Here is a 27,510-nt window from a genome sequence, read left to right as displayed (position 1 = left end):
TGTACATTAAGGGGGGGACTTAGGAGATCATCATATTTCGGTCAGGGGTCCACTCAGTGAGAAAAGGTTGGGTTGGAGCGCCAAGCAATGCAAACCAAGAGCCATGGGGAGACGGTTCGAACCCCCATTGCCGCCGCGTGACATCAGGAAGGGCATCTTCGGTCTTAAGGTCGTATTTTAAAACATTTCGTCGCCCAAGTTCACATATTTGACATGGCTTTCGTAGGAGCTGCAGGCCTTTCCAGGGGTAGTTTTATGACCCTGGTGGTAGTTTGACCCTTCTTCTGTGCCATGAACCTTAAAAAACACTCATGAAAACCCGATTGATCCCCTCTTTGACCTTTAGAAATAGTTGATGTGAGAAGCGATGGTGTCTTAAAATACAGCCCTTACAGCTGTTACCTTCTCCTGCACTCAACATCCTCGGTCTATCCTTAGCTCAAAATCTCAACTGAAAACCCCACATCTCCTCTCTCACTAAATAAAAAAACAGCAATAGGTAAAAGAAGACCCTATTGGACCATGGGTAAAAGCTGTTATGACAAAGTAGTAGTAGTAGTAGTAGTAGTAGTAGTAGTAGTAGTGGTAGGAGCTGTTTGTATAGTGAGAAGGGGTCGTGATGAAGAGGTTAGTGGGACGGTTAGGTAGACAGGCAGTGAGTGAGTGGAGAGCCGAACCAGGAAACAAGGATGCGGGTAGAGCACATGTAGGGTGTGGGAGTAAGCTGAGTACACGAACGTGGGGGACGTGAGGTATCGTAGAGATTGACTGATTGATAGTTGTGGAGGAGGAGGAGGAGGAGGAGGAGGAGAAGGAAATAGAAAAGGTGAAAATGGAGCAGATAAAGGAAGATGAGGAGAAGGAAATAGAAAATGTGAAAATGGAGCAGGGAAAGAAAGATGAGGAGGGAGGAGAAGAAGGTAAAGGTGATAATGATGATGATGATGATGATGATGATGATGATGATGATGATGATGATGATGATGAAAAGAAAGATAATGAATGGAATGTGACCTCTCTTTTGGCCACCTCTTTGGATTCTATTTTGGGAGCAGCGAGTGGCGGGCTTTTTTTTATTATTGTTTCCTTTTGTGTGTGCCCTTGAGCTGTCTCCTCTGTTGTAAAAAAAAAGGAAAAAAATATTGAAGAAAGAAAATGAAGAATAGGAACAAGAGAAGAGAAGGAAGACGGAGAAGGAAGAAGAGGAAGAGAAAGAGTATAAAAGAACAAGAGGAAGAACAAGATGATGAAGAGGAGGAGGAAGGAGGAGGGAAAGAATACGAAGAGCAAGAAGGAAGAAGAGAAAATTACAAATGAAGAAGAGGAGGAAAGAAAAAGAGAATATACGAAAAGAGAAAGATGATGAAAGAAGAGGAATGAAAGGAAAAAGAAGAAGAGAAAAACAGTTGATGAGAAAAGAAGAGGAAAGAAAGGAAAACAAGAAGAGGAAACAGAAAAGAAAAGGATGATAGAAAAAAAGAGAAAACAAAAAAAAGAAAAATATACTGATGAAAAAAAAGAAACAATGATGATAAAAAAAGAGAAAAAGAAGAAACACTGAAGTAAATAAAGAAGATAATTATGACCGAAGAACAAAAAGAAGAAAAAAGAAGAAAAAGAAAAGAAAAACATGATAAAATGAAGAAACAGGAAAAGAAAAAGTAAAAAGAGAAAATATGATGAAAGGAGAAGAAAAAAGACAAAGAAAACATGATAAAATGAAAAAGAAGAAAAGAAAAAAGTAAAAAGAGAGAAAATATGATGAAAGGAGAAGAAAAAAGACAAAGAAAAGGAACAAGAGAGAAGAAGAAGAGGAGAAGAAGGAGACTTGTAGAAAGAGTACCAGGAAGAGTAGAAGGGGCAAGAGGAGAGAGAGGGAGAGGGAAAGGGAGAGGGAGAGAGCTCGGGATATAGGATAAACAAACACCCTTATCCCCTTCAGGTCCATCTCTCGCTCCTCTTTTGTTTCGTATGCTAATTCGGACGCCTTTTTTTCCCTTCGCCAGTGTAGGTTTCTCGGAGCGAACAAACATTTGCCCGCCTACATCGCGCTGGTATGTGGGTCAGGCGCCTTGTTTCACCTCCCAAGCACATACATTTAACAAGTCTTTCCTAGCCGTTTAGGGCACTTCCAGGGGTAGTTTTATGACCCTGGTAGTAGTTTGACCCTTCCTCTGTGCCATGATGGTGAAAAGGCACTTATGAGAACTCGATTAACCTCCCTTTTGGCCTCTGGAAGGAGTTGATGTGAGAGTACTGACCCAGAAGATATCCAAGCGCACGTCTTCACTCTACATCGCCCGAACTGCCGCGAGCCAATAGTTGAGAGAGACACAGTAGCCACACAGACAGTCTTTCCTTATCCGCCAATCACAGGGCTTTCTCGTTGTTTCTCGCGTTCTTGCCCTCGTTCTTGGCTACTGAGATGGGGGTCGGGAATTTGGGTCTGTTGTAAGTACCCATAACGTGTCTTTTTAAGCTTGTATGTCTTGTTTGATTTTGAAGCGGCCTAGATTTCTTGTTTATTTAGAGGGGTTTGGGGCGATGTTTGTAGTCACGGAAATGTTTTTTTTTTTTTTTTTCTATTTAAAACTCTCTCAGATGGTGAATGAAGAAGAGGAAAAGAGAAAGAAAGAAAACGAGAAGTGGAAAAATATAGAGAAATAAAAAAAAAAGGAAAGAATGAGAAGGAAAAAAAGGTGATGGAAGAGGAAGAGGGAAAAAAAGGAAAACAAGATAAGGAAGATGGAAAAGATGATAGGAAGAAGAAGAGTAAAGAACGAAAAGAGTGGTGATGATGATGACGGTGGTGGTGGTGGTGGTGATGATGATGACAGTGGTGGTGAGGAAAACAGAAGAGGAAAATGAAAAGAAAAAAACGATGAGTAAAGAAAGTTAAAAAAAAGTGGTGGTGGTGGTGGTGGGGATGGTGGTGGTGATGGTGGTGGAAGTGGTGGTGATGGTGGTGGTGGTGATGGTGGTGGTGATGGAATGACTGTGAAATCGTTCCCCTGTCATGATATTTCCATTTTTGCATCTTATCTTGTCTTACTCACTCATGCACGAACACACACACACACACACACACACACACACACACACACACACACACACATTAGAATGATCACTCAAATCGTCCATCCATGCAGTCAGGTGGATCAGCAACAGGGCAACGCAATGATTAATTCACAGACAAAACGACGTACATACAATTACATAAGGAGAATATAAAAGAACACTTGCCCTAGACATTTAAATATCCTTCCCACCCAACAGTGTATTCAACCTCCATTTCAAACTCGTATTGCCGCTTACTAAACTCCGGATCATTTCTTTCATTAATTATTTGTACCATATTTGAAAAACGAATCACTAAGTATACTCTGTTTATTCCGTAGCGGCCTTGAGCCTTATTCTTCTCTTTTCCCGATGTCTGTAGTCACCACGGTAGTGCACGACTTCCTTCATCAGTGCAGAACGCCCTCCTGTCACCTCCACGCCGCCCCTCACAGGTAGCAGTCTCTTGTGTAGGCCCAAGGCACCGGTGTAAGCCAAGTGTAAGCCATCTTTTGGGCCTCTGTGGTAGTGGAGTCTCCCCAGCAGCGCCAACACACATGTTCTACTATTACCACTACTATGACCCCACCTCTTCAGCAGAGCTCCAAAAGTGTACCTCTGCAGGCTGTTACCCAGATGAAGGCTCCTGGACTCCTCAGACCCGATCACAGAAACCAAGACAAAAGTGAGGAACACTTGGATGAGGAATAAAAATAGCCGCACAAGTCCTCGCCGGCGTCGTCAAGAAGCATCAGCGTGGGGTCGGCGTTCAGGCGGAAAAGAGTAAACAAACGGTGGGCGGCGACACCCCGCGACCCGCCGCCCGCCGACCCAGGCGCCCCGTTACGGCAGGGATCCGGGGAAATTTGGAAAGTCCAGGATATGGATTTGACCTTTCAGGCGTGTTGACCAGGAACATCATGACCCAATCACAGCTTGCCCAGGAAACAAACACACCACGACGGGCCGCGGCGGGCTGCGGGGCCGCCAGATGGCCGCCGCTGGGTGGCGCCTCACGACGGTCAAACAGGGAGGGTCACCTGCACCCACGAGTCGCGCCGGCCTTTGCTGACTAGGGAAAAAAGGATTGAGGTTAATGGCCTCAGAGACCTCCCCTCACCCCTCCTCGCTGTCTGGGACCGCCGTCCAGCGCCGCCTGTCTGGGGTCACCGCCACCAGGCACCCCTGCAGCCAGCGGGTCGCGCGGACACTGCGGAGTCATCCTTGCAAGCTTTTCGTCCTGAGGTCTTCCGTGTTTCCTGCCATGACATTTCTTTATCCATATCAAGAAGTTCGCAACCCCCCCCCCCCCCCTCCTGACTTGCTGCAGCTAGGGTGGTCACCGCCGCCAGACACACGCCAGACTACCACCACGACCCTTTAGGCCTCTTTCGAAGACGCTACAAAGACGCACAAAAGTCGAGTGATCTTTTTTTAGTGTAGAACGAAGCCCTGCTGACAACACATTATTTTCTTGCACCGGAACAGAGCCGTCCGGACCCTGAGCCGTCGCTGTTTCAGCATCGAGAGTCCCTTCGTGATGCATTCCCTCCCCGCCGAGTGTTTGCCGCGGCGTGACGAGAGGAAGGTGTCGCCTGTTTCCTTGGCGAAGCCGCGCCGGTACGTCACAGAAATCGAGGTTGCGAGCTGTTCCGTACAGGCGCAGTGACCCCCATCCTAACGTGCATACACACACACACACACACACACACACACACACACACACACACACACACACACGAAGGCCTAGTTCAGGAAACGTGCGCTTGGCGCCTCAAAGTCTGAGTTTGAGTCTCGGCTCAGGTGCAGGCGGCGGCCATCCTTTCTTCGCCGTCAAGTTATGTTTGCCCGCCCCGCCGAGGACTGGTGGATCGGCCGGCCCGTCATGCACCACCGAGAAAACTGTGTGTTTTATCGTCGGCCGCCCCGGCACCGTTAGCTTATTCAGTCTGGGCGACATTAGGTCGAGGGGCCTTTTTCGTCAAGTAAAGGTCAAAGTATAGCGAACACATTTAAGACTAATTTGTTATAGATCTATATATATATCCTCTTCGGCATAATTTCGAGAACAGTGTTATAAAAATCTTAAGTCAGTTAAGCCTTGACTTTTCCCACGAACTGAAAAGTTTCTCCAGATTTTTTAATACCAACGGAAACAGCTCAAGGGCAAAACAAATATGGAAAAGACATTCAGCTCTGGACCCACGAAGAGAAAGTTGAAGTTCCAAAGCGAAATAAGAATAAGTTCGAGAGGTGTCTTCATACTCCCCTCTTGCCAGCCTTCAAATCGCAGGAAGAAGGGAACACAGGCCCAAGAAGGCTGCACGGGGCCGAGTCGCTGCTTTGGCGGGATTCATGTAACGTAGCGAACCAGCTTAGGGACGAAAAGTAAAAGTTATCTTATACACGGTACCAGTAACGTATATGTAGTTTTATAACCCTGGCGGTAGTCTGACAAAGCTTCCATACCGGGAACGCGATAAAACACTCATGAGAACGCGATATGAGATAGTTGTTGTAAGAGGAGGAAGCGTGTGTGATAAGATAAGAGAGAGAGAGAGAGAGAGAGAGAGAGAGAGAGAGAGAGAGAGAGAGAGAGAGAGAGAGAGAGAGAGAGAGAGAGAGAGAGAGAGAGAGAGAGAGAGAGAGAGAGAGAGAGAGAGAGACGCTAATTATCCCAGTAAAGTAAGATTTCCGAGGCCCTGTTTCATGGGTCAGTATCTGCGGTGCCTCGCGGTGCCCCAAGACTGTACCGACGGAAGACTTTGGTATCGGCAGACTTGAAGGGGCCACGAAAACTACCGAACTTGTCCTGCGCTACTCCACAAAAGAAAATAAATCAGAGTTTGACTGGAAATAACACATATATATCTGTCGCCTTACCTCAGTGCCATCTCGAAAAGGAAAACTTGGTATATGAACAGTAGAAGGAACCGGCCTCTTGCAGACTCCTTACGTTCTTATGTTCTCATGTACTGTAATGGCAGCGTTCTCGTCTTCATTGCCACACGAGAGAGGAAACTGAGCATACGAGAGGAACTATTACACCGACACTCATCTCCCCGCTCTTACCTCTGCTCGAGAAAGAACACTCATCAGTTGAACGATAGAAATACAATATCCGTCTCCTTCTTGCCATCTTTGACACACGGGAGAGGAAACTGAGCATAAGGGAGGAACTATTACACCGACACTCATCTCCCCGCTCTTACCTCTGCTCGAGAAAAAAGCACTCATCAGTTGAACGATAGAAATATATTGGCAATCTCCTTCTTGCCTTATGACACACGGGAGAGGAAACTAAGCATGTGGGAGGAACTATTACACCGACACTCATCTCCCTGCTCTTACCTCTACTCGAGAAAGAACACTCATTGAACGATAGAAATGTAATGGCAATCTCCTTCTTGCCATCACTGACACACGGGAGAGGAAACCGAGCAGGCAGTGATTGAGTGGTTAGCGTGCTGGGCTCACATTCACTACGCCATGGACAACGTCGGTTCGAATCCCCACGCTGCCACCTGGGATTTTTCAGTCACCGCCGAGTGGCCTAAGACTACCCACATGCTGTCAAGAAGCCCACCCATCAACCTGGACTCTAGAAGAAACCGTCCAGTGAATCAAGAATGAGTTCCAGGGGGCAGCATGAGCCAAGCATAAACGGCGCCACTATAAAAAAAAATTGCCTGCTCCATGACGGGCTTGCGCTGACCATCTGGCCCCTGAAGAAAGCCTACCGACGCTATGGGCGGGGAGGAAAAAAAATACTGGAGGTCTGATACAACGACACTCATCTCCCTGCTCTCACTGATGCCGGAGAAAGAAAATTTATCTCCTGAACGTTAGTAACACAATGGCGGCAGTCACCCCAGCGTTGCCAAATTGTCGTACTCTGAACACTGAATTTATCATTTTTAAGCTCCAAGACGGTCGCAACCACACAAATAACGATGGAAATTTAAAGTTATCGCTAAAACTGTTAAATATTGATCGTTTTCGTTTTTTTCTGGTATATTTATTGGTCAGAAACGACGAAAATGCAATGCGCTGAGTACGATGATTTGCCAACGCTGAGTCACCCTCTTGTCTCCTTTCCCACATGAGAAAGGAAACTTAGTATTTGGAGTGTAGTAATATAAGAACATAACACAAGGAGTCTGCAAGAGGCCAGTGGGCAACGAGAAAGGAAATTTAGCGTGTGGAAGATATACTAACACAATGAAACTCAACTTTTTGCTCTCACTTCTACTCGAGAAAGAAAATTTATCACTTGGACGCTGGAAATATAATGAGTAACCTTCCTGCTATCAGTAAAAGGATCTTATCGACTTCCACCGAATGCTTGTCTAGATAGGCTTGTGTATTCCTCTCTTTCGGCCACCTCTTGGATTATTTTTTTTTTTTTTTTAGGAGCAGCGAGTAGCGGGCTTTTTTTTATTATTGTTTCCTTTTTTTGTGTGTGCCCTTGAGCTGTCTCCTTTGTTGTAAAAAAATAATAATAATGAATCTGAAATGCTTTGTTCCTGATTATTTTGTTGTTGTCCTGTCAGCCGATCATCAGTATTTACCTTCGTTTTCTTCCCTACCTTCGCTAATCATTCTTCGTGCAGTGTGACGGAAGCAGGAACATTCATTAACATAGATAACCTAAAAGCCCTTCATAATATCAGGCAAAGCTGTGATGTCGTTTGATTCTTTTTCTTACAGGGAAGGAGACGCACCAAGAACTGAAAAATATAAACATCCTCCTCTTGTAATGGTAATAAAAATGTCGAAAGGAATATATAGCTCCAGAAGTCTCACGTAATCAAATATTTATGTTTCCCCTTCGGTCTGCCTTCCTCGCTGCAGAAAAATACAAAGAAAACGTAATATTTCCACTGTAATAATATGTTTAGCACCTTACTACGGCCGAAGATATCAATAATTATAAACTTTAACCCGTCCGCTGCGATTGGAACGAATTTGCTTTCACTGGTAGCCTGATAACATATACTACCATGTCTTTCTCTGCCTCTGTGGTGGATAGTGGAGTGTTTCCCATGTGGTATTGGTATGCAGGGCTTTACACTTTTCTTCATTGAATTGTAGCAGCCACTTTTTGATCCATTCCTATAGCTGGGTGATGTCTTCTGGTAGGAAATTCGCAGTCAACGGGTTAAAGAAACAACGCCAGCTTCGTCATTTATTTTCCCCTCCGCTGCATTCCACACAACACACATATACTTCACCCTTCATTCCACAGACACACGTACTTCATTCCACATTCATTCATTCATTCATTCCACATTCATTCCTTCACTCAACAGACACACACACTTCATTCCACAGTCATTCCTTCACTCCACAGACACACATACTTCATTCCACATTCCTTCATTCCTTCATTCCACATTCATTCATTCCACATTCATTCATTCCTTCATTCCACAGACACACATACTTCACCCCCAGTAATCTTTTCCTTCGCTGTTTACTCCAAGCCAACAGAGAAAATGATGATAGGTTGAGTGTGCCCATCAAACCGTATAAGTGGTTCGTAGAAAGCCCGTCTGGAACATGATTTCACTGACTGATATTGAGGAAACTGATGTCAAGAGTCTGTAATGAGGGCGCGTTAAGGGGCTCTTACATGGGGCAAATTCTCCGTGGATCTTCAGACATAAGAACAAACCACGATTTCCGCTAGCGTGGTTCTCATTTGTTTGTTGTTATTGCTGATGATGATGATGGTGAGTAATACCGTCGTCCTTCAGTGAAATCTACCGTAGCATTGCAAGATCGTGGACACGTCAGAAGACCACGGAAATATGAGAACCACGCCAGCGGGAATCGTGGTTTAACTGAAGATCCACGGAAAATTTGCCCAGTGTAATAGCCCCTTTAGTCACTGCCCCAGGAGTATAAGACCCGTATTCTCAGACACCTCCGGCCCTTACAACCAATATATCCAAATGCCACTATAAGGAGATGAGTCGGGTTCGCAATGGGTGTTTTTTTACGTTCATGGTGTTGGGGTCGTGTGGGGAGTGTGATTTTTTTTCATTATTGTTTTCTTGACTTTTTTTAGCCCCTGAGCTGTTTCCTTTACTCTAAAAAATATATGGGTTCGCAATGGGTGTTTTTTTTACGTTCATGGTGTTGGGGTCGTGTTTAAAGTAAGGGGTTATGATTTTTTTTATTATTGTTTTCTTTCTTTTTTTTCCCTTGAGCTGTTTCCTTTACTGCAAAAAATATATGAGTTCGCAATGGGTGGTTTTTTTTACGTTCATGGTGTTGGGGGCGTAAATAAAGTCAGGGGTTATGATTTCTTTTCATTATTGTTGTTGTTGTTGTTTTTGCCCTTGAGCAGTCTCCTTTACTGCAAAAAAAAAAATGAGTAGTTTTCTGCCATACTAATTGGTTCCACAAAGTCACTCACAGGTCTCTTAGTTCATGAAAGCGGTGACTCCAGCTCATAACACTGCTCATGGACACACTAACACAACCTCTACCAAAGCCTTATCAAATGTGGGTGTTTGAGCCCCGAAATGTTCAAGAGAATGTGCCTAAGACAGGAAGGCACAGCTGTCACCTTCACCTCACTGTCACTACTCGCCACAGAAGCAGCAGCAGCCAAGGCGCAGATGAGTGTCCCTCCCTCAGCAGCAGCCCGTTGTCGCCGCTCGAGGCTGTTAGCTCGGTAGCGGCGCCGCCAGTCAACCGCGGCGTTCTGAGAATCATGACACACCGATAACCTCACCTTGCCCTTGGTCGTCTTCCTTAGTGATGACTGAGACGACCGTTATTAAGTCTGTCTACCTGTATAGCTATGTCTGTATGTCCATGTGTGGCTGTTACGTAACTCACAAGATTTTATTTGTAGAAAACTGAGGTGAGAGGTTTTTTTTGTGGGGTGGAGGGGGTGAGGGGGCGGGGGGGGCGGGGTTATGTGTGCACTGCGCGTTGAAGAAAAGAGAAAAGAAGACATAGGATAAGGAGAAAGAAGAGGAAAAATAAGAAAGGGGAAGAGAAGGAGAAGGAGGAACAAGAGGAAAAATAAGAAAGGGGAAGGAGGAAGAAGAGGAAAAAGACGAAAGGGGAAGGAGGAAGAAGAGGAAAAAGAAGAAAGGGGAAGAGAAGGAGAAGGAGGAAGAAGAGGAAAAAGAAGAAAGGGGAAGAGAAGGAGAAGAAGAAAGAAGAGGAAAAAGAAGAAAGGGGAAGAGAAGAAGAAGGAGGAAGAAGAGGAAAAAGAAGAAAGGGGAAGAGAAGGAGAAGAAGAAAGAAGAGGAAGAAGAAGAAAAGGGAAGAGAAGGGAAAGGAGGATGTTAGAAAAGAATAAGGAGGAAAAGGAAGAGGAGGAGGAGGAGGAAGAGGAGGAGAAGGAGAAAGAGATGGAGAACGACGAGACGGAGATGAACAAGGGAGAAAGAGAATGAAAAGAAAAAAAGAAGATAAAAAACCACGAAGGAAAAAAAGGAAGAAGAGAAAGAAGATGCTGGGGGGCGTGGATTCATCGAGGAAGAGAGAGTTACATGGAGGGGAGGAGGAGGCGTGGGGGGTGTACTGAGAGGGCACGAAGGAGGAGGGAGTAGAGGAGGTCACGGAGGGAATATATAAGGGCCGACTCGCTCTGCCCAGCATGAAGTCCTGCCGCCAAGATGGTCCCGCCTTCGCCTCTCCGTTCCCTTGCGCTGCTGGGTATTTGGGTGAGTCCTGCGCTGTGCCTTCGTCAGGGGATTTGGACTTGTGGCCCAACGTATTCCCCTAACCTAACCTAACCTTTGAGACCTCTAGGAATGTGGGTAGGGGCGGAACTGAATCAGGAGCCTTATATATTCCCCTAACCTAACCTAACCTTTGGGACCTCTGTAGGAATATGGGTAGGTGGGCGGAATGGAACCAGGAGTCTTACATATTCACCTCCTAACCTAACCTAACCTAACCTAACCTTTGAGACCTCTGTAAGAATGTGGGTTTGTGAGTGGAATCGTACCTCTTGCCTCACATAGTCACCTAACCTAACCTAACCTTCTAGACCTGTGCTGGAGTGTGGGTAGTTGGGTGGAATCGAACTCAGAGTCTTACATATTCACCTCCTAACTTAACCTAACCTTTGAGACCTCTCCAGGGATGTTAGTAGGAGCGTGGAGAACATTCTAAAGGGGTGAGGTTAGGTGGGTGAGTGGGAGGAGATCAAAGGGAGGCTGAAAGGAACTAACCACTGAACATTTTAAAGGGGTAAGGCTAGGTATAGATGGGTGAGGGTAAGAGGGTCGAGGGTAGACTGAGAGGAACTGAACACTGAACATTCTAAAGGGGTAAGGTTAGGTGGGTGGGTGAGAGTAAGAGGGTCGAGGGTAGACTGAGAGGATTAGAAACTGAATAGCGAATACTGAACACTTTCCAGCAGCTCCGTTCAGGTCCGTCGAACGCTCAACACTCCTTCACGGGAGCTCGCGCGGAACAACACCAACACACTTGAACTCGTGAATTGGTCTTAAATCAGAGTTATTTTTCTTTCTTTCTCTTTCTCATTGTTTTTGGATGGTGTTTGTTTTATGTGTGGATGTTTGGACTGGGTGTAAAAGTAGGTTTCTGTGTGTGTGGGGTGGGAGAGGGGGTTAGGTGTGTGTGTGTGTGTGTGTGTGTGTGTGTGTGTGTGTGTGTGTGTGTGTGTGTGTGTGTGTGTGTAGATAGAGAGACACAAGGAGGTTTGATAGATAGATAAATAGCTGTGGTGATAGATAGATAAACACATACATACATACATACATACATAGTTTTTACACACAAAAGTAGAGGAATGGAACTTGCAACATTTCTCTCTTGATATTTTTTTTCTCTTGATTGCCTCTTGATGGCAGGTGTGTGTCTTGTTCCAGGTGTGTGTGGCGATGTCGCAGGAGGTGAACGCGCAGCAGGACGCGGCGCACCCTCCCGTCAGGTAAGAGACATCACCTCGGCCGCTGTTACTGCCCTTCCCTCTTGCCGTGTTCGTCGGAGAAGAAGACAAGGCAAGGAAGGGCGGTCCAGTGGCGTTCAGGACTGCGAGGCGTTAATTTATCCTCTAGTTATCTGTCTCAACTTAAGGCCATTTCTATATCATGTTTGTATTGGTAGTTTACAGCGGGCCATGACTATCTAGGATGCGTATACCTGTAACACTGTGGGAATCATTTGGGGGGTTGAATGTTTTCCTGGCTTCGTCCATGGTTGGCCGGGGCTTCTGTCAGTCTTTCGCTGCGTTCTAGGATGAACTGTCAGTCTGAGGGAAGGTTCCGCCACCCTTACGACTGCGGAAGCTTCGTGGACTGTCTGCCGGACCCCAAGACCAACAAGTTCTACTCCCGGGAGGGTTCCTGCAACGGCCAGGCCTTCCACCCGACCTTCAAGAAGTGCGTCGACGTAGAGAAGGTGTGACCTCCCTACCTGCTCGCTCCCTCGCCTTCCCTTCTTCAAAAAACTCCACGGGTGGAGGTTTCTGTTTTGTGCCTATGGATAAAAATGGGACAGTGGGACATGCACAAATTATCATGAAACAAATATTTCATATCATAAAGCTGTTAACAATGTACGATTAATGTTATGTCTATTTTCCTCTCAGCCCAACAATGACTTTCTCGATCTCAAAACTAACATATCTCAAAAAGCCTCAGATCTCATGTTCCCTTCCGCAATATATCTAGTCACTTCTTCATGCCAGTAAACTCCCTGGTTCGTGACACAGAGGGACAGGAGTAAGTAGCCCGGGTTTAAGGCCGAGTTGTTCCACAGGTGAAGGGCTGCAAGCCCCGCTCCGCCAGGTCCATCACTGCAGACCACAAGCTGGACTACGTCTGTGAGGGCGCCAGCAGCGAGTTCGTCTGTGCTGACTGCAAGACCCTCGTCAACTGCATCAACGGCACGGCCTACCCGGAGCCCTGCAGCTCAGGCTACCTTTGCGCCGTGAAGGACACTCAGTTCGGCGGCGGCGTCTGCTACCCCACCGAGCCCATCGAATGTACGTGCGAACAGCCCAACCAGTTCAAGGTGGACTACTACGACGAGACCCGTTTCTTCTTCTGTGAGGGTTCGGGTTCAGACCCCGTGATATACCAGTGCCCCGACGACCACCTGTTCGTGCCCGGCAAGAGCCAGTGCCTGAGCTACGCGGGGCTGCCGGAGTGCACCAACATCGGCGTCTTCGCCAACGTGAACAACTGCTCCCAGTACTACACCTGCATCTTCACCACCAACGGCTGGGTGCAGAAGCCGTCCTCCTGCGACAACGACACCCACTCCGGCCTCATGTACAACGAGGTGACGGGTAAGTGCGAGGACCCGTGCTCGTGGGACACCGGCAAGTTCTCCTGCGTCCAGGAGGGTCGCTTCCCCGACCCCGTCGACTGCAAGGGCTACTACGAGTGTGTGGCTGACGACGACTACGAGACAGGCTTCCGCCAGACCCACCACTCCTGCCCCGACGGCTACGAGTGGGACCCGTCCGCCAGGCTTGAGCACGGGCACTGCGTGGCGCTGGGCAAGAGCAAGATACGCTGCGTCCCCACCAGCCAGAACAAGTGTACCGTGCCCGAGGAACTCTGCTCCGCCGCCCCCTAAGACTGATGGCCCCGCCCGCCCCACCCCGTCCGCCCTGCCCCGCCCCGCACCTAGTGGTCATTCCCCAGACCAGGGATGGCCCGCCAAGGGGCTCGGGCACCACAGAATGCTGTTGTTATCCGTTGTTTTGTTGTTGTTTCTGTTTTTACCGCTAATTTATTACCGTTGATATCACTTGTCTGTTGTCATTGGTATTTTATTATTGTTATAATTTATTTGTCATTGTTAATTTATTGCTGATCTAATAAAGGAATCAGTGAATTAAGTCAAGCAAAAGAAGGCAATTGATTCAACCCCAGAATGTTTTTACGAAACAGACATTGCAGGGAAAGCCTCCCCGCCCCAGCGATGCTTTGTGCTGTGTTGGGCACACCTACACCGCCCTGCCCTTAACTCCTCTCCTCCCCCTCCCTCCCTTCCTACGTCGCCTGCCTCAAGTAGGGTATTAAGACACAGAGAGCTTCGTGGTCTTCCCGAATATGAATAATAAAGCTGTGACCTGCAGTAAGCAACAGGCAGAGACGGCAGCAGAGTAAAGACTCCAGTGTTTGCATCATACATAATTATTGTGTGATGAAGCCTGTTTAGCCGCTTCACCACTAAGCCTTGAAAATCTCAAGAAGCTAACAGCTATTCGTATAAGAAAGGTATAAAAAGGCGATAGTTTCTTTGAGTTGAAATCTTTCCATATAATCCCGAAAAAAATGGAAAACCGCCGTCACATTGACTGATGGAAGAATGTTAACCACGCGCGTGGTCTGGGGCCGTCTGTCAGCCGAGGACATCTGTGTACCATTATAATTACAGCAACTTAGCTCAGTAGGATGAGCATGATTATACATCCCATACCAGCAGGGGAGACAGTGGCTGAGTGGTTAGTGTGCGGGCACGGTGTCCAGGAGGACGCCGGCTCCCCCGCAGCCACGAGCTGGCAATTTTTCATTCATCGCCGACTGCCCTAAGACATGCTGTCCTGCAGACCACCTGGCAACACGGACTCTAGACTTCCTCTAAAAGAGGACCAAAGATGATTTCCGGGGAGCAACATGATCTAATCAAGATGGCGTCTCTATAAACACTTGCCTGCGCCATAACGGGCTGGGGCCGACCACCAGGCCTCACCAAGACAGCCTACCGGCGCTATGGGCGAAATGTATAAATAAGATGAAAAAAATATAAAAAGCATCCCTTGAAATGTAAAACTGAGCGCACTTCCTGGACACGCTCTGGTGTTACTAAGGGAAGAAAAGAACAAAAATTCTCAAGGGGAAACAATACGTATGTGCCGAGACCCTGCAGCCAGCACCAAAGAAAACCTGAAGAAGAGGGTGGGGGGGGGGGGTAGTCCTCACGTCTTGGTGCACAAATACATTACTCCCCGATGTTACCATTCACAGTACATCTTGGTCAACCCCTCGCCATGCCTTCGCCACTGTTTTGTTTATCGTGTATAATTCTTGACCACCTTTACGTAGTGCTGCTTCGTGAAAACAACAAACACACAAACCAGCGCCGCAGCCAGCAAAGGGGATAAGGAGCATCGATATTCAGCGAAATGAAGCTCAGCGGTTTATCCCTGATGCTACCATTAAGAGAGTCTCATTTGAGCGATACATAGGCTGGTATTACAAAACACTTGGCCATATCACATCAGCTATTTCTAAAGGTCAAAGAGGGGATCAATCGGGTTGTAAGGGGCGTTTTTTTAGGTTCATGGTACAGAAGAAGGGTCAGACTACCACCAGGGTCATAAAACTACCCCTGGAAATGCCCACAACTCCTACGAAAGCCTTGTCCAATAGGTGTTTCTTCAGGTTCATGGTACAGAAGAAGGGTCAGACTACCACCAGGGTCATAAAACTACCCCTGGAAATGCCCACAACTCCTACGAAAGCCTTGTCCAATAGGTGTTTCTTCAGGTTCATGGTACAGAAGAAGGGTCAGACTACCACCAGGGTCATAAAACTACCCCTGGAAATGCCCACAACTCCTACGAAAGCCTTGTCCAATAGGTGTACAGAAGAAGGGTCAGACTAAATAGGTGTTTCTTCAGGTTCATGGTACAGAAGAAGGGTCAGACTACCACCAGGGTCATAAACTACCCTGGAAATGCCCACAACTCCTACGAAAGCCTTGTCCAATAGGTGTTTCTTCAGGTTCATGGTACAGAAGAAGGGTCAGACTACCACCAGGGTCATAAAACTACCCCTGGAAATGCCCACAACTCCTACGAAAGCCTTGTCCAATAGGTGTTTCTTCAGGTTCATGGTACAGAAGAAGGGTCAGACTACCACCAGGGTCATAAACGTACCCCTGGAAATGCCCACAACTCCTACGAAAGCCTTGTCCAATAGGTGTTTCTTCAGGTTCATGGTACAGAAGAAGGGTCAGACTACCACCAGGGTCATAAAACTACCCCTGGAAATGCCCACAACTCCTACGAAAGCCTTGTCCAATAGGTGTTTCTTCAGGTTCATGGTACAGAAGAAGGGTCAGACTACCACCAGGGTCATAAAACTACCCTGAAATGCCCACAACTCCTACGAAAGCCTTGTCCAATAGGTGTTTCTTCAGGTTCATGGTACAGAAGAAGGGTCAGACTACCACCAGGGTCATAAAACTACTCTTGGAAATGCCCACAACTCCTACGAAAGCCTTGTCCAATAGGTGTTTCTTCAGGTTCATGGTACAGAAGAAGGGTCAGACTACCACCAGGGTCATAAACTACCCCTGAAATGCCCACAACTCCTACGAAAGCCTTGTCCAATAGGTGTTTCTTCAGGTTCATGGTACAGAAGAAGGGTCAGACTACCACCAGGGTCATAAAACTACACCTGGAAATGCCCACAACTCCTACGAAAGCCTTGTCCAATAGGTGTTTCTTCAGGTTCATGGTACAGAAGAAGGGTCAGACTACCACCAGGGTCATAAAACTACCCCTGGAAATGCCCACAACTCCTATGAGAGCCTTGTCCAATAGGTGTTTCTTCAGGTTCATGGTACAGAAGAAGGGTCAGACTACCACCAGGGTCATAAAACTACCCCTGGAAATGCCCACAACTCCTATGAGAGCCTTGTCCAATAGGTGTTTCTTCAGGTTCATGGTACAGAAGAAGGGTCAGACTACCACCAGGGTCATAAAACTACCCCTGGAAATGCCCACAACTCCTATGAGAGCCTTGTCCAATAGGTGTTTCTTCAGGTTCATGGTACAGAAGAAGGGTCAGACTACCACCAGGGTCATAAAACTACCCCTGGAAATGCCCACAACTCCTATGAGAGCCTTGTCCAATAGGTGTTTCTTCAGGTTCATGGTACAGAAGAAGGGTCAGACTACCACCAGGGTCATAAAACTACCCCTGGAAATGCCCACAACTCCTACGAAAGCCTTGTCCAATAGGTGTTTCTTCAGGTTCATGGTACAGAAGAAGGGTCAGACTACCACCAGGGTCATAAACTACACCTGGAAATGCCCACAACTCCTATGAAAGCCTTGTCCAATAGGTGTTTCTTCAGGTTCATGGTATAGAAGAAGGGTCAGACTACCACCAGGGTCATAAAACTACCCCTGGAAATGCCCACAACTCCTACGAAAGCGTTGTCCAATAGGTGTTTCTTCAGGTTCATGGTACAGAAGAAGGGTCAGACTACCACCAGGGTCATAAAACTACCCCTGGAAATGCCCACAACTCCTATGAGAGCCTTGTCCAATAGGTGTTTCTTCAGGTTCATGGTACAGAAGAAGGGTCAGACTACCACCAGGGTCATAAAACTACCCCTGGAAATGCCCACAACTCCTATGAGAGCCTTGTCCAATAGGTGTTTCTTCAGGTTCATGGTACAGAAGAAGGGTCAGACTACCACCAGGGTCATAAAACTACCCCTGGAAATGCCCACAACTCCTACGAAAGCCTTGTCCAATAGGTGTTTCTTCAGGTTCATGGTACAGAAGAAGGGTCAGACTACCACCAGGGTCATAAACGTACCCCTGGAAATGCCCACAACTCCTACGAAAGCCTTGTCCAATAGGTGTTTCTTCAGGTTCATGGTACAGAAGAAGGGTCAGACTACCACCAGGGTCATAAAACTACCCCTGGAAATGCCCACAACTCCTACGAAAGCCTTGTCCAATAGGTGTTTCTTCAGGTTCATGGTACAGAAGAAGGGTCAGACTACCACCAGGGTCATAAAACTACCCCTGGAAATGCCCACAACTCCTACGAAAGCGTTGTCAAATAGGTGTTCTTGGGCGGCGAAGTGTCTCATAATACGACTCTATATATTACAGTAAAGGCAGCAGCTCAAGGACACCTAACCGAGGTCCATGAGTGCCTGCTATAGGTAGACAAAAAGGAGTGCGGCGAGCATCAACATAGAAGGGAATGAAGCCGGCCGAACAGCCCTCCCTGAAGCAATTACCAGAGACACTTGAGCGATATAATTAACCGAGGATCGAGGCTGCCTACTCTCCTCCCTACGCCTCGCCAGCCCACTCGCCACACACACCCCGCCGCCTCTGCACTTACAGCCTCCTCGCAAGCTCATCCTCGCCGCCTCCTCGCCTGCCCGTCCTGCCGCCATGGCCACCAACGCGGAGTCTCTCAGTGCGGGTCGCCTTCAGGTTAGCGTCGTGTATTGGTGAGTGGCGCGGCAACTACAGGAGAGTCATTGCACCTCCTTGCCCTTTATTATTCAGCCTTTTTTCTCTCATAAGGAAGTCAGCGCGAGCGAATACAGCTTCCGCGACTATTTTTACAGATTTTTTTTTGCGGTAAAGGAAAAAGACTGAAGGATTAACATAAAAAGGCCTCAAAAATGTAGTTCCTGTAAAAAAAATGGAGGAAAATGGCAAAAAAAATATCCAACTTTGTTATGGAGGATATTATTTTAAGGTATTATTTTGCGGTGAAGGAAAAAGACTGAAGGATTAACACAAAAATACCTCAAAAATGTATAGTTTCTGTAAAAAAAAATGGAGGAAAATGGCAAAAAAAAATATCCAACTTTGTTATGGAGGATATTATTTTAAGGTATTATTTTGCGGTAAAGGAAACAATAAAAGATACTCACAAAAATGCCTCAGAAATCCACTTAACAGAAAACAGGAAAATATGCCAAAAATAAAAAGAATATCAAACTTTGGTGTCTTCTCAGATGTTATTCCTCTCTTGAAGGAGTTTAAGTCGTAGGAAGAATCGAATACAATAGAAAGAGGCTGCTCAAGGTTAAACAATGAAAGTGATGAAAGAGCGAAAATGCTAACTCTTGCATAAATGGGTTGGACAACATGTAGCCCTTGACGTTATGCCCCGAGGTTGTTTGCTCTTTGCAGTAAATTAATCAGTCAAACAATCCGACTCCTCTTCTTCTTCCTCCTCCTACTCCTCCTCCTCCTCCTCCTCCTACTACTACTACTACTACTACTACTATTAACACTGATACATCTATTCATCTTCATCCTCTTAACATTAATTACCTCAGACTCCTATTCTTTGTATATTCAAGTGACTTTTGCCTCTCTTTTCTTTCCCTCCTTTCCTCCTCTTCTGCTTTATCATTTCCATCTCGCCTTTCTTCTTTCTGCTGATTTTATTCACTTGTATTTCTTTCGCTTTCTCTGTTTTCTCATCCTCCTTCTCCTCCTGCTGTCTCCTCCTCCTCCTATTTTTTTTCTCTCCATCCTTTCCTCCTCTTCTACTTTCTTTTATTTCCCATCTTACTTTTCTTCTTACTAATATTTGTTCCATGTTTCTTCCACCCTCCCTGCTTCCTCCTCCTCCTCCTCCTCCTCCTCCTCCTCCCCCCCACAGTGGCTCCTGAGGATACGCCCCGAAGTTCCGCCTTCTGAAGAATTTCCTTGAAGCGGAATTCCCGGATAGACTCCATGTTGTAAGTTGTTTTGTTGTTTTGTTTTGTTGTTTTGTTATTTTTTATTTGTTGTTGGGTTTTTTTTGTTTTAATTTTTCTATCCTTTTCATTTTTTCTTCTTCGTCTTCTTCTTCTTCTCCTTTCTTCTTCTTCTTCTCCTTTCTTCTTCTTCTTCTTATTCTTCCTCTTCTTCGTTCTTGTCTTGATTTTCCCATTCATTTTATTAATATTCGGTTTATTATAAGATTTTTTTATATACAGTGATGGAAACAGCTCAAGGAAAAAATATATATATTCCTGTTTGATATGTTTTTGCCACGTCTCACACACACACACACACACACACACACACACTTTCCTCACCATACATGTAATAACAGTGACCTTACCACCTTCCCCTGCCCCCCCCCCCCCTACACCAGGTGGGCGAGGGCACCACCGCCATCACCAAGTACTTCGAGGTCACCGTTGGCACTCGACTTGTTCACTCTAAGAAGGTAGGTCAGGTCAGTCCGGGATTAACAATAACAACAGCAACAACTACTACTACTACTGCTACTACTACTACTTTCTACTCTTACTATCCTACTACTACTACTACTACTACTACTACTACTACTACTTTCTACTCTTACTATCCTACTGCTACTGCTACTACTACTACTACTACTACTACTACTATTACTACTACTTCATACTTTATTAATCAGCTAAGCTTCAACATCATAAGCAGTGAGTGATGACACAACGCAAGAGTTAAAATCTAATCACTTTTATGAAGAAAGTACATTTATATCAGGCCTTTAAGTACCTCATGGAAATTCTCGTGCAAGATCCCCAGGGTGAGAAGCCTCGGCCCTCACCCTCCCTGCTTGTCTCCCCAGGCAGGCGACGGCCACCTGGACACCGAGGAGAAGCTGGCCCGTGTGGTAGCCGCCGTGGGGGAGATATTGGCCGAGTCCTGAGCCCTGAGGTTGGTATTGTCAAAATTAATGCTCCCAGCCCTCACACCAACTATTTCCAAAGGCCAACAAGGAGGTTAATCGAGTTCTAATGAGTGTTCTTTTAAGTTCACGGTACAGAAGAAGGCTCAGACAACCACCAGGGTCATAAAAGTACCCCTGGAAATGCCCCAAACTCCCACGAAAGACTAGTAAATTACGTGTTCTTGGGCGCAGAAATGTTTAAAAATAAGGCCCTCAGCCCCGAACCCCGGTGTGTGTGTGTGTGTGTGTGTGTGTGTGTGTGTGTGTATGCTGGGCTATCCGGTTTTTCAATAATAAATAATATCTGAGATTTAATCTGAAACAATTAGTACCGTAATCACGCAGCTAGACGGAGCAGGGGCCGGAGAGAGGAGAAATGAACACGTGGAGGAGGAAAGCGTGAAAAGATGGGGGGGGGAAGGCTGCAGCAAGGGAGGAGTAAAATTTGGAGAGAACAAGAGTCGCTGCACCTTACTTTGATCACGAAGCGTAAAAAATCTTTCTCAATACCCTTCCATCAGTTATTGATTAACGCAAAATGGTGCTGCAAGGCTGATCTTCACGCACTCGTCATCTTTTATATCCCTTTCTGCAGAGCCACGACAGCGTCAGCGCAGCACCGGGGGGCGTGTGCCAGATGATGCCTTGATCGCAAAGCCTTCACGAGGAGCGGCCGAGGCGGAGCACGCGACACACGCTGCCCTGTGCCCCGCGACCCTGTGTGGAGGGCTGGGCGCGCACACACACACACACACATGCACCACTGCACAGATAACAAAATAAAGCTCAAACATTATACATCCTCGTGTTTACATCAAGACCCAGGAACACGACCACATAAAACAGTGTAAAAAAAAAAAAAAAGTTAGCACGACACGTATAGTTTTCTGAATGGTTGTTTCTCTTTTCATATATTTTAAAGGTGTTTAGAAATGTACCTAATAGCGCTTTACAGGTTTACAATACGGGAATCTCGAACGTGTAAAATTTGAGAATATCTACCTCATAATAGGCTGTGTATCGTAATAGATTGGGTATTTATAAGGTATCATAATAGGTTGGGCATTTCTAGGAACAGTTATAAGAGACAACCCCACATTAGCAGCTTACGACTCCGCCCTTTCTCCCTCCCCCCCTCTGCCCGGGCGCCAAATACGAAGGCTTAGGAGGCTCGTCGTATATAAAACAAAGGGAACTCGGGGCACCTCACCACGTAACTCTGCAAGGAATCTTGAGTCGAGAAAACGTAGGCGCCTTTGTGCAAGTTATACGATATGTCCGCCAAGGGATATATAACCTGCCGCTTCTCCTCGTCAGACAACCACTGCTCAACGAGACACTCCCGCAGCGTCATGTTCCGCTCCACAAGAGAGTCCTTCATGAGGCTGATGGACGGGTAGCCACGCACCAGTACGTGATAGTAGCGGACCACCATATCGAGACTGGCCGCATGGTAATGGGTTTCAAAGTCTTCCTGAGGCCGAACGTTCGTGTAGGGAATGTGGTAGGTTCTAAGGTGGTACTCGTTGTTGCGTTCAAGCTCTCCCTTCAGTCTGGGTCTATAGTAAGGGAAACACTCGGTGCCCCTCTTTGGTGGCCCCAAGACCGTCGCCGAGCCCAGCTGCAGAACCTCGGCGACCAGAACGGCCAGCCACCACATGACGCACAGCCGAGAGTTCATGTTTGTGCTAGTGGAAAAGATTAAAACAAGTATCAAAATTAATCTGGTATTGTAGTGGGTTAGTGGAAGAGATTATAATCATAGAACTATCAAAAATAAACTGGTACTGATATTCGGTTAGCGGAAAAGACTATAATTATGTAGCAAAAATAAATCTGGTATTGATGTTGGGTTAGTGGAAAAAAATATAGATATATATATAAAGATTAATCCGATATTGGGCGCGTGAAACAAATTAGGCAAGTGTTCATACGTAGTTGGTAAATTATACGACTGGAAATGTCTAATGAATATAATCTCTTCCACTGATGATGACACAGGATGAATCTTAATTATAGTAATGAAGTGACGATTCTCCTCGTGTGAAATATTTGATAGTTGTAACTGGATAAAAAATTATTCCTGAAGAAGGTAGCGTAGTATTTCTGTTTGGTTCACCCGGGCAAGCAATGAAATACTACCCCCAGTTTATATTTCTCCCTCCTGTCCCTCAGCAAGAAGCCAACCTAATGTGGGTGATGATATATAACGTCAGGGGCAGCTTCCGAACATCCGTAAGCCCATTCAGCCTGACTTCATACCTATTTCTTCACCCGCCCAGCCTGACCACATACATATTTCTTCACCCGCCCAGCCTGACCACATACATATTTCTTCACCCGCCCAGCCTGACCACATACATATTTCTTCACCCGCCCAGCCTGACCACATACGTATTACTTTATAGCAAGGGAGGCAGCTCAATGGCATTAAACAAAATCAGCCGCAAAAAAAGCTCGCTATGGGCTGCTCCGACGGAAGAAAAAATAACGAGAGGCGAAAAGAGAGGTCAATTTCTGGTGCGCGCCCTGCCAGCAAAAAATATGGGCCCCATATGGGTTTGTGAGTGGGTGGAGTTGGGCCCATGTGGTCCCTTCGTGGGCTATATGTGGGCAAATGTTTATGAGCATGGGTTTGATGTGGGACCCATATGGGCAATGTGGGCCACTATGGATCAGCTGTCAGGAATGTTCTAAAACGTATTTTGTGAATTTTCTCTTCCCCAGCCCCTGCGCCTCTGTAGCTGAATGGTTTCTGTGACCAAGATCAATAGAATATAACAGGTCTTCTCTACCTCGGACTAGATTTCTTCTCTTCTGCGCATTGACGTCACCAGCAGCCCCTCAGACTGCTTCAACTAAAACCTACCCACCACCAGGCTTCACCTGACCACAGGTGTAGACGCATCCTGTGTGATCCATTTTCTTTATTTCGATGGGTGACTTAAGTATTTAGGATTAAGGAACTAAAGCAGTCACAATTAATGGGGCAGGGGTAAGAAAAGACTGGGTAGAAGAGGTCAAGGTGTTACAGAGGGTGTCAGGGTGGACAGGAGAACTGTTCAATAGAGGATGAACACAACACACACACACACACACACACACACACACACACACACACACACACACACGAAAACTGAAACGGTTTCAGTATCCCATGAAATATCTTTCTTTTTCCTTATTATTCTCCGCCTGCTCACTATCCCTCTCTGCCCTCTATCACTTTTGATGACATCAAAACCTATGCGTGAAAAGACCTGGTCTATTCTCTTGATCTTGTCTGTGACCGCCTACCACTCCTACCCAGTAACTTATCGGCAATAAGGTTTTCTGTCATCGTGCCCAACTATGCGTATAACCCTTCCTGCAAGCATGGCGTATGGGAGAATGCAATACAGACATACATCATCGAGAATCAGCCCTTTTGACCTCATGCAAATATCTTATTCATCATTTCCCTGTTATGTATATTAGTTTGTGTAAAGCAGTCATTACGTATAACCCTTCCTGCAAGCACGGAGTGTATGAACGAATGCAACAGACACATCATCGAGATTCAGCCCTTTTGACCTTATACAACCATCTCATTTGTCATTTTCCTGTTACGTATAATTGCTTTTGCATAAATTTCAGTACGTATAAGGTATAACCCTTCCAACAAGCATGGAGTGTATGGGAGAATGCAATACAGACATACATCAAGAACCACCCCTTTTGACCTTATACAAACATTCCATTCTTCATTTCCTGCTGCGTATAATTACTTGTGTATAAATTTCAGTACGTATAGCCCTTCCTGCAAGCATGGGGTGTATAAAAGAATGCAATACAGACATACATCGCAGAGAACCAGCCCTTCCGACCTTATATACTAACCTTATTCATTTTCCTGTAATATATATTAATTTGTGTATAAAAATCATCCCTAAGGAAACAGAAGGCATTTTAAGCAACCATTTTTCGTTACGTATATTTACTTGCGTTTAGAAATCATTACGTATAACCCTTACTGCAGACATTCAACCATACACCATCAAGGATCAGCCCTCTCAACCGTATATCTGTCTCTTCGTATGGCGGAGACACTGTATAACGGGGTGTATGGTACTGTGTGTGTGTTCGTGTATTGACTTTATTTCCACACCACCTTGATTTGAGGTAAAAGTCTTGGCGCGTTTTTTTTTTCAAGAGGTGTCCCCCGTAGGCCTAATCCTCTTTTACTTGGTCAGGAAATTAATGGTTACGAAAGAGTGCACGTTGTTATAAAAGCACATGGGGTTGTAACAAAAGGGTACAGAATTGTTTTGAAAGCATACGTGGTTGTAACGAAAGTGCGCGATGTTGTAACAAAAGCTTGCGGGGTTGTTTCGATCAACAGTGTATGGGTTTGTTGCAATACCCAAAATCCGTAGAAATTGTAAATAGCCGTAGCAGCAAATATTGTCATGCAGAAACCATATATAGTTGTTAATAGCAGCAGCAGCAGCAAAAAGGTTAATGTGAATAGTCGAAGAGGAAGTTAGGTTTGGCATTCAAAAGCCATAGATGTTGTTAATAGCCAATCGCAGCAGCACCAAAGCTGTTACGATACTACCATTACGCTAGATTAATACGCTCCCCATATGTAGTTTCCCATAGCACGTACTTAAAATATATCCCACTCCCACTGGTAGACATGTAAATATATAGTTTAGTACACACACTTAGAAATATAAAACCCAGTACCTTTTGCTTAAACTATACCACCTAAACATACGTAAATATATCGCTTCATACATATACTTGCAAATATAACCCAGTAACGTACGCTTAAAATGTCGCATCGTACATATACTTACAAATATAAGTATAATTGCTAGTGTATAAATTTCAGTGCGTATAGCCCTTCCTACAAGCAAGAAGCGTATGAAAGAAAGCAATACAGACATACATCGTCGAGAATCAGCCCTTTTGACCCTGTACAAACTTCTTGATGAATATTCATCATTTTTCTTTTATGTATAATTGATTTTATAAATTTCAGTACGAATAGCCCTTCATGTAAGCTTGGAGTGTATATATGGGAGAATGCAACACAGACACATCGAGAATCAACCCTTTTGACCTTATACAAACATCTCATTCTTCATTTCCCTGTTATGTATACTAGTTAATGTATAGAAATCATCACGTATAACCCTTACTGCAGACACTGTATAACGGGGTGTTTGGTACCGTGCGTCATTGCCACAGTACGAGGAGCAACACCACAAAGCAGATTTTAACTATAACGCGCGCCAGTTCCTACGACTTTTGCTCGGCCCATGCTGCCCCCCAGTGCTTCTCTTAAATGGAGATGCTGAAGTTGGGGTATATTAAAGGTCTGGGCAGTACATGGGTAGCAGAAGTAAGGGTTGCGATAGCCGGAGCAGCGGTGCACACTTACAAATATATAACCAGAGACTTCATAGATGCGTAAACATATCGCGTAGTACATACACGCTTGAAAATATAACCTGGTACTTTAAGTTTTAAAAATATTCCTTACAACACACTTAGATATATACATATACGTCAGAACCTCTCCACTTCATTCTTCTTATGTATAGTTTAGTCAATACTTTTACATATTCCCATGTACCTTAATATTCCTTGGTAACTTGTCGTAAGACGTATAACCAGAGGCCAGGGAATTGGTACCAGGGAGACTGGGGGAATAAGCTGCTGTTCAAGGCAAGGACTGGAACAACAAGTAAAAGAGAAGCAGAGATGAGCAGGACCAAAACTGCAGCGTTTGTATAGGGGAAAAAGAAATAAAAGAGCACCTGATAGTGGCCTGTGACAGGTATGAAGAGGAGAGGCAAAGGCTATTAGCATCAGTGGTGGAGATCATTGGTGAAGAGGAGTGGCTTAGCAGAGTGGAGGAGGAAGACGGAGGAATAAGTACCGTGTTAGGACCATAAGGATGTAAAGAGGAAGCAGTGAAATTAATACCTCACAAAAATTTTCTTGGCATGTTGCTGCAAAAAAAGATTTGAGCATGTAGTGAAAGTCGTGAAAAATGTAATAATGGAAAATAGCAAAAGCGCATAGGTAGGCAAATCAAGGAAAGAAATGGACAGAAAACCTAAGTTCAGGATGAAGTGCTCAGTATTACAAGTGAATAAAGAAAGGGCAAGGCAAGGCAAGGGAAGGGAAGGGCAGGGCAAGGCAAGGCAAGGGAAGGGCAGGGCAAGGCAAGGCAAGGGAAGGTCAGGGCAAGGGAAGGACAAGGCAAGGGAGACCAACGCACAGGGCTATATATGGCCAGCCAAGAAGACGAGACGCACAGGGCTGGCCAGCCAAGAAGGCAAGGTCAGGGAACGCACAAGGCCAGCCAGCCAAGAAGACGAGACGCACAGGGCTGGCCAACCAAGAAGGCAAGGTCAGGGAACGCACAAGGCCAGCCAGCCAAGAAGACGAGACGCACAGGGCTGGCCAGCCAAGAAGGCAAGGTCAGGGAACGCACAAGGCCAGCCAGCCAAGAAGGCGAGACGCACAGGGCTGGCAGCCAAGGCAGGACAGGGCAAGGGAAGGGCTGGGCAAGGCAAGGCAAGACAATTAAGTCAAGGTAAGGGCAAATCAAGGCAAGGGCAAGGCAAGGCTTAAGCATTCATCCTGAACTTAGGTTTTCTGTCCTTTTCTTTCCCTGATTTGCCTGCCTATGCGCTTTTGCTATTTTCCACTATTACACTTCACTCAACTTTCATTACATATTCAGATCTTTTTTCCCCAGCAACATGCCAAGAAAATTTTTGAGTGCAAGGGAAAGGCAAGGCAAGGCAAGGGCACCACCACCACCACCACCACCACCACCACCACTATCACGTACCACCACCACTATCACGTACCACCACCACGACCACCACCACCGCTATCACGTACCACCACCACCACCACCACTATCACGTACCACCACCACCACCACCACTATCACGTACCACCACCACCACCACCACCATCACGTACCACCACCACCACCACCACCACCAACACC

The 27,510-nt window shown here is 45.9% G+C and overlaps 1 protein-coding gene and 1 long non-coding RNA gene across 3 annotated transcripts; both read left to right on the top strand.

Annotated features, from left to right (window-relative positions):
* The first annotated feature begins 10,669 nt into the window (after positions 1-10,669).
* Positions 10,670-13,932, top strand: LOC127003839 (uncharacterized). Of its 2 annotated transcripts, none has more exons than XM_050870913.1 (4): positions 10,670-10,748; positions 11,925-11,986; positions 12,276-12,456; positions 12,817-13,932. In XM_050870913.1, exons 1-4 carry the CDS (start codon positions 10,701-10,703, stop codon positions 13,639-13,641), a joined length of 1,116 nt encoding a protein of 371 aa, XP_050726870.1. In that variant the 5' UTR covers positions 10,670-10,700; the 3' UTR covers positions 13,642-13,932. The 2 variants fall into 2 exon arrangements, with proteins under 2 accessions (XP_050726870.1, XP_050726871.1); XM_050870914.1 differs by having other exon boundaries at positions 10,688-10,748; positions 12,294-12,456.
* A 4,134-nt stretch (positions 13,933-18,066) lies between these two features.
* Positions 18,067-21,298, top strand: LOC127003838 (uncharacterized). Its single transcript, XR_007757439.1, has 5 exons — positions 18,067-18,279; positions 19,452-19,530; positions 19,932-20,006; positions 20,394-20,482; positions 21,091-21,298. It is a non-coding gene; the product is annotated as an uncharacterized LOC127003838 (long non-coding RNA).
* The last annotated feature ends 6,212 nt before the right edge of the window (positions 21,299-27,510 follow it).

This window comes from Eriocheir sinensis, chromosome 26 (genome assembly GCF_024679095.1).
Source record: "Eriocheir sinensis breed Jianghai 21 chromosome 26, ASM2467909v1, whole genome shotgun sequence".
In the NCBI taxonomy this organism is placed as follows: domain Eukaryota; kingdom Metazoa; phylum Arthropoda; class Malacostraca; order Decapoda; family Varunidae; genus Eriocheir; species Eriocheir sinensis.
This window is presented reverse-complemented; position numbering and strand designations above follow the sequence as displayed.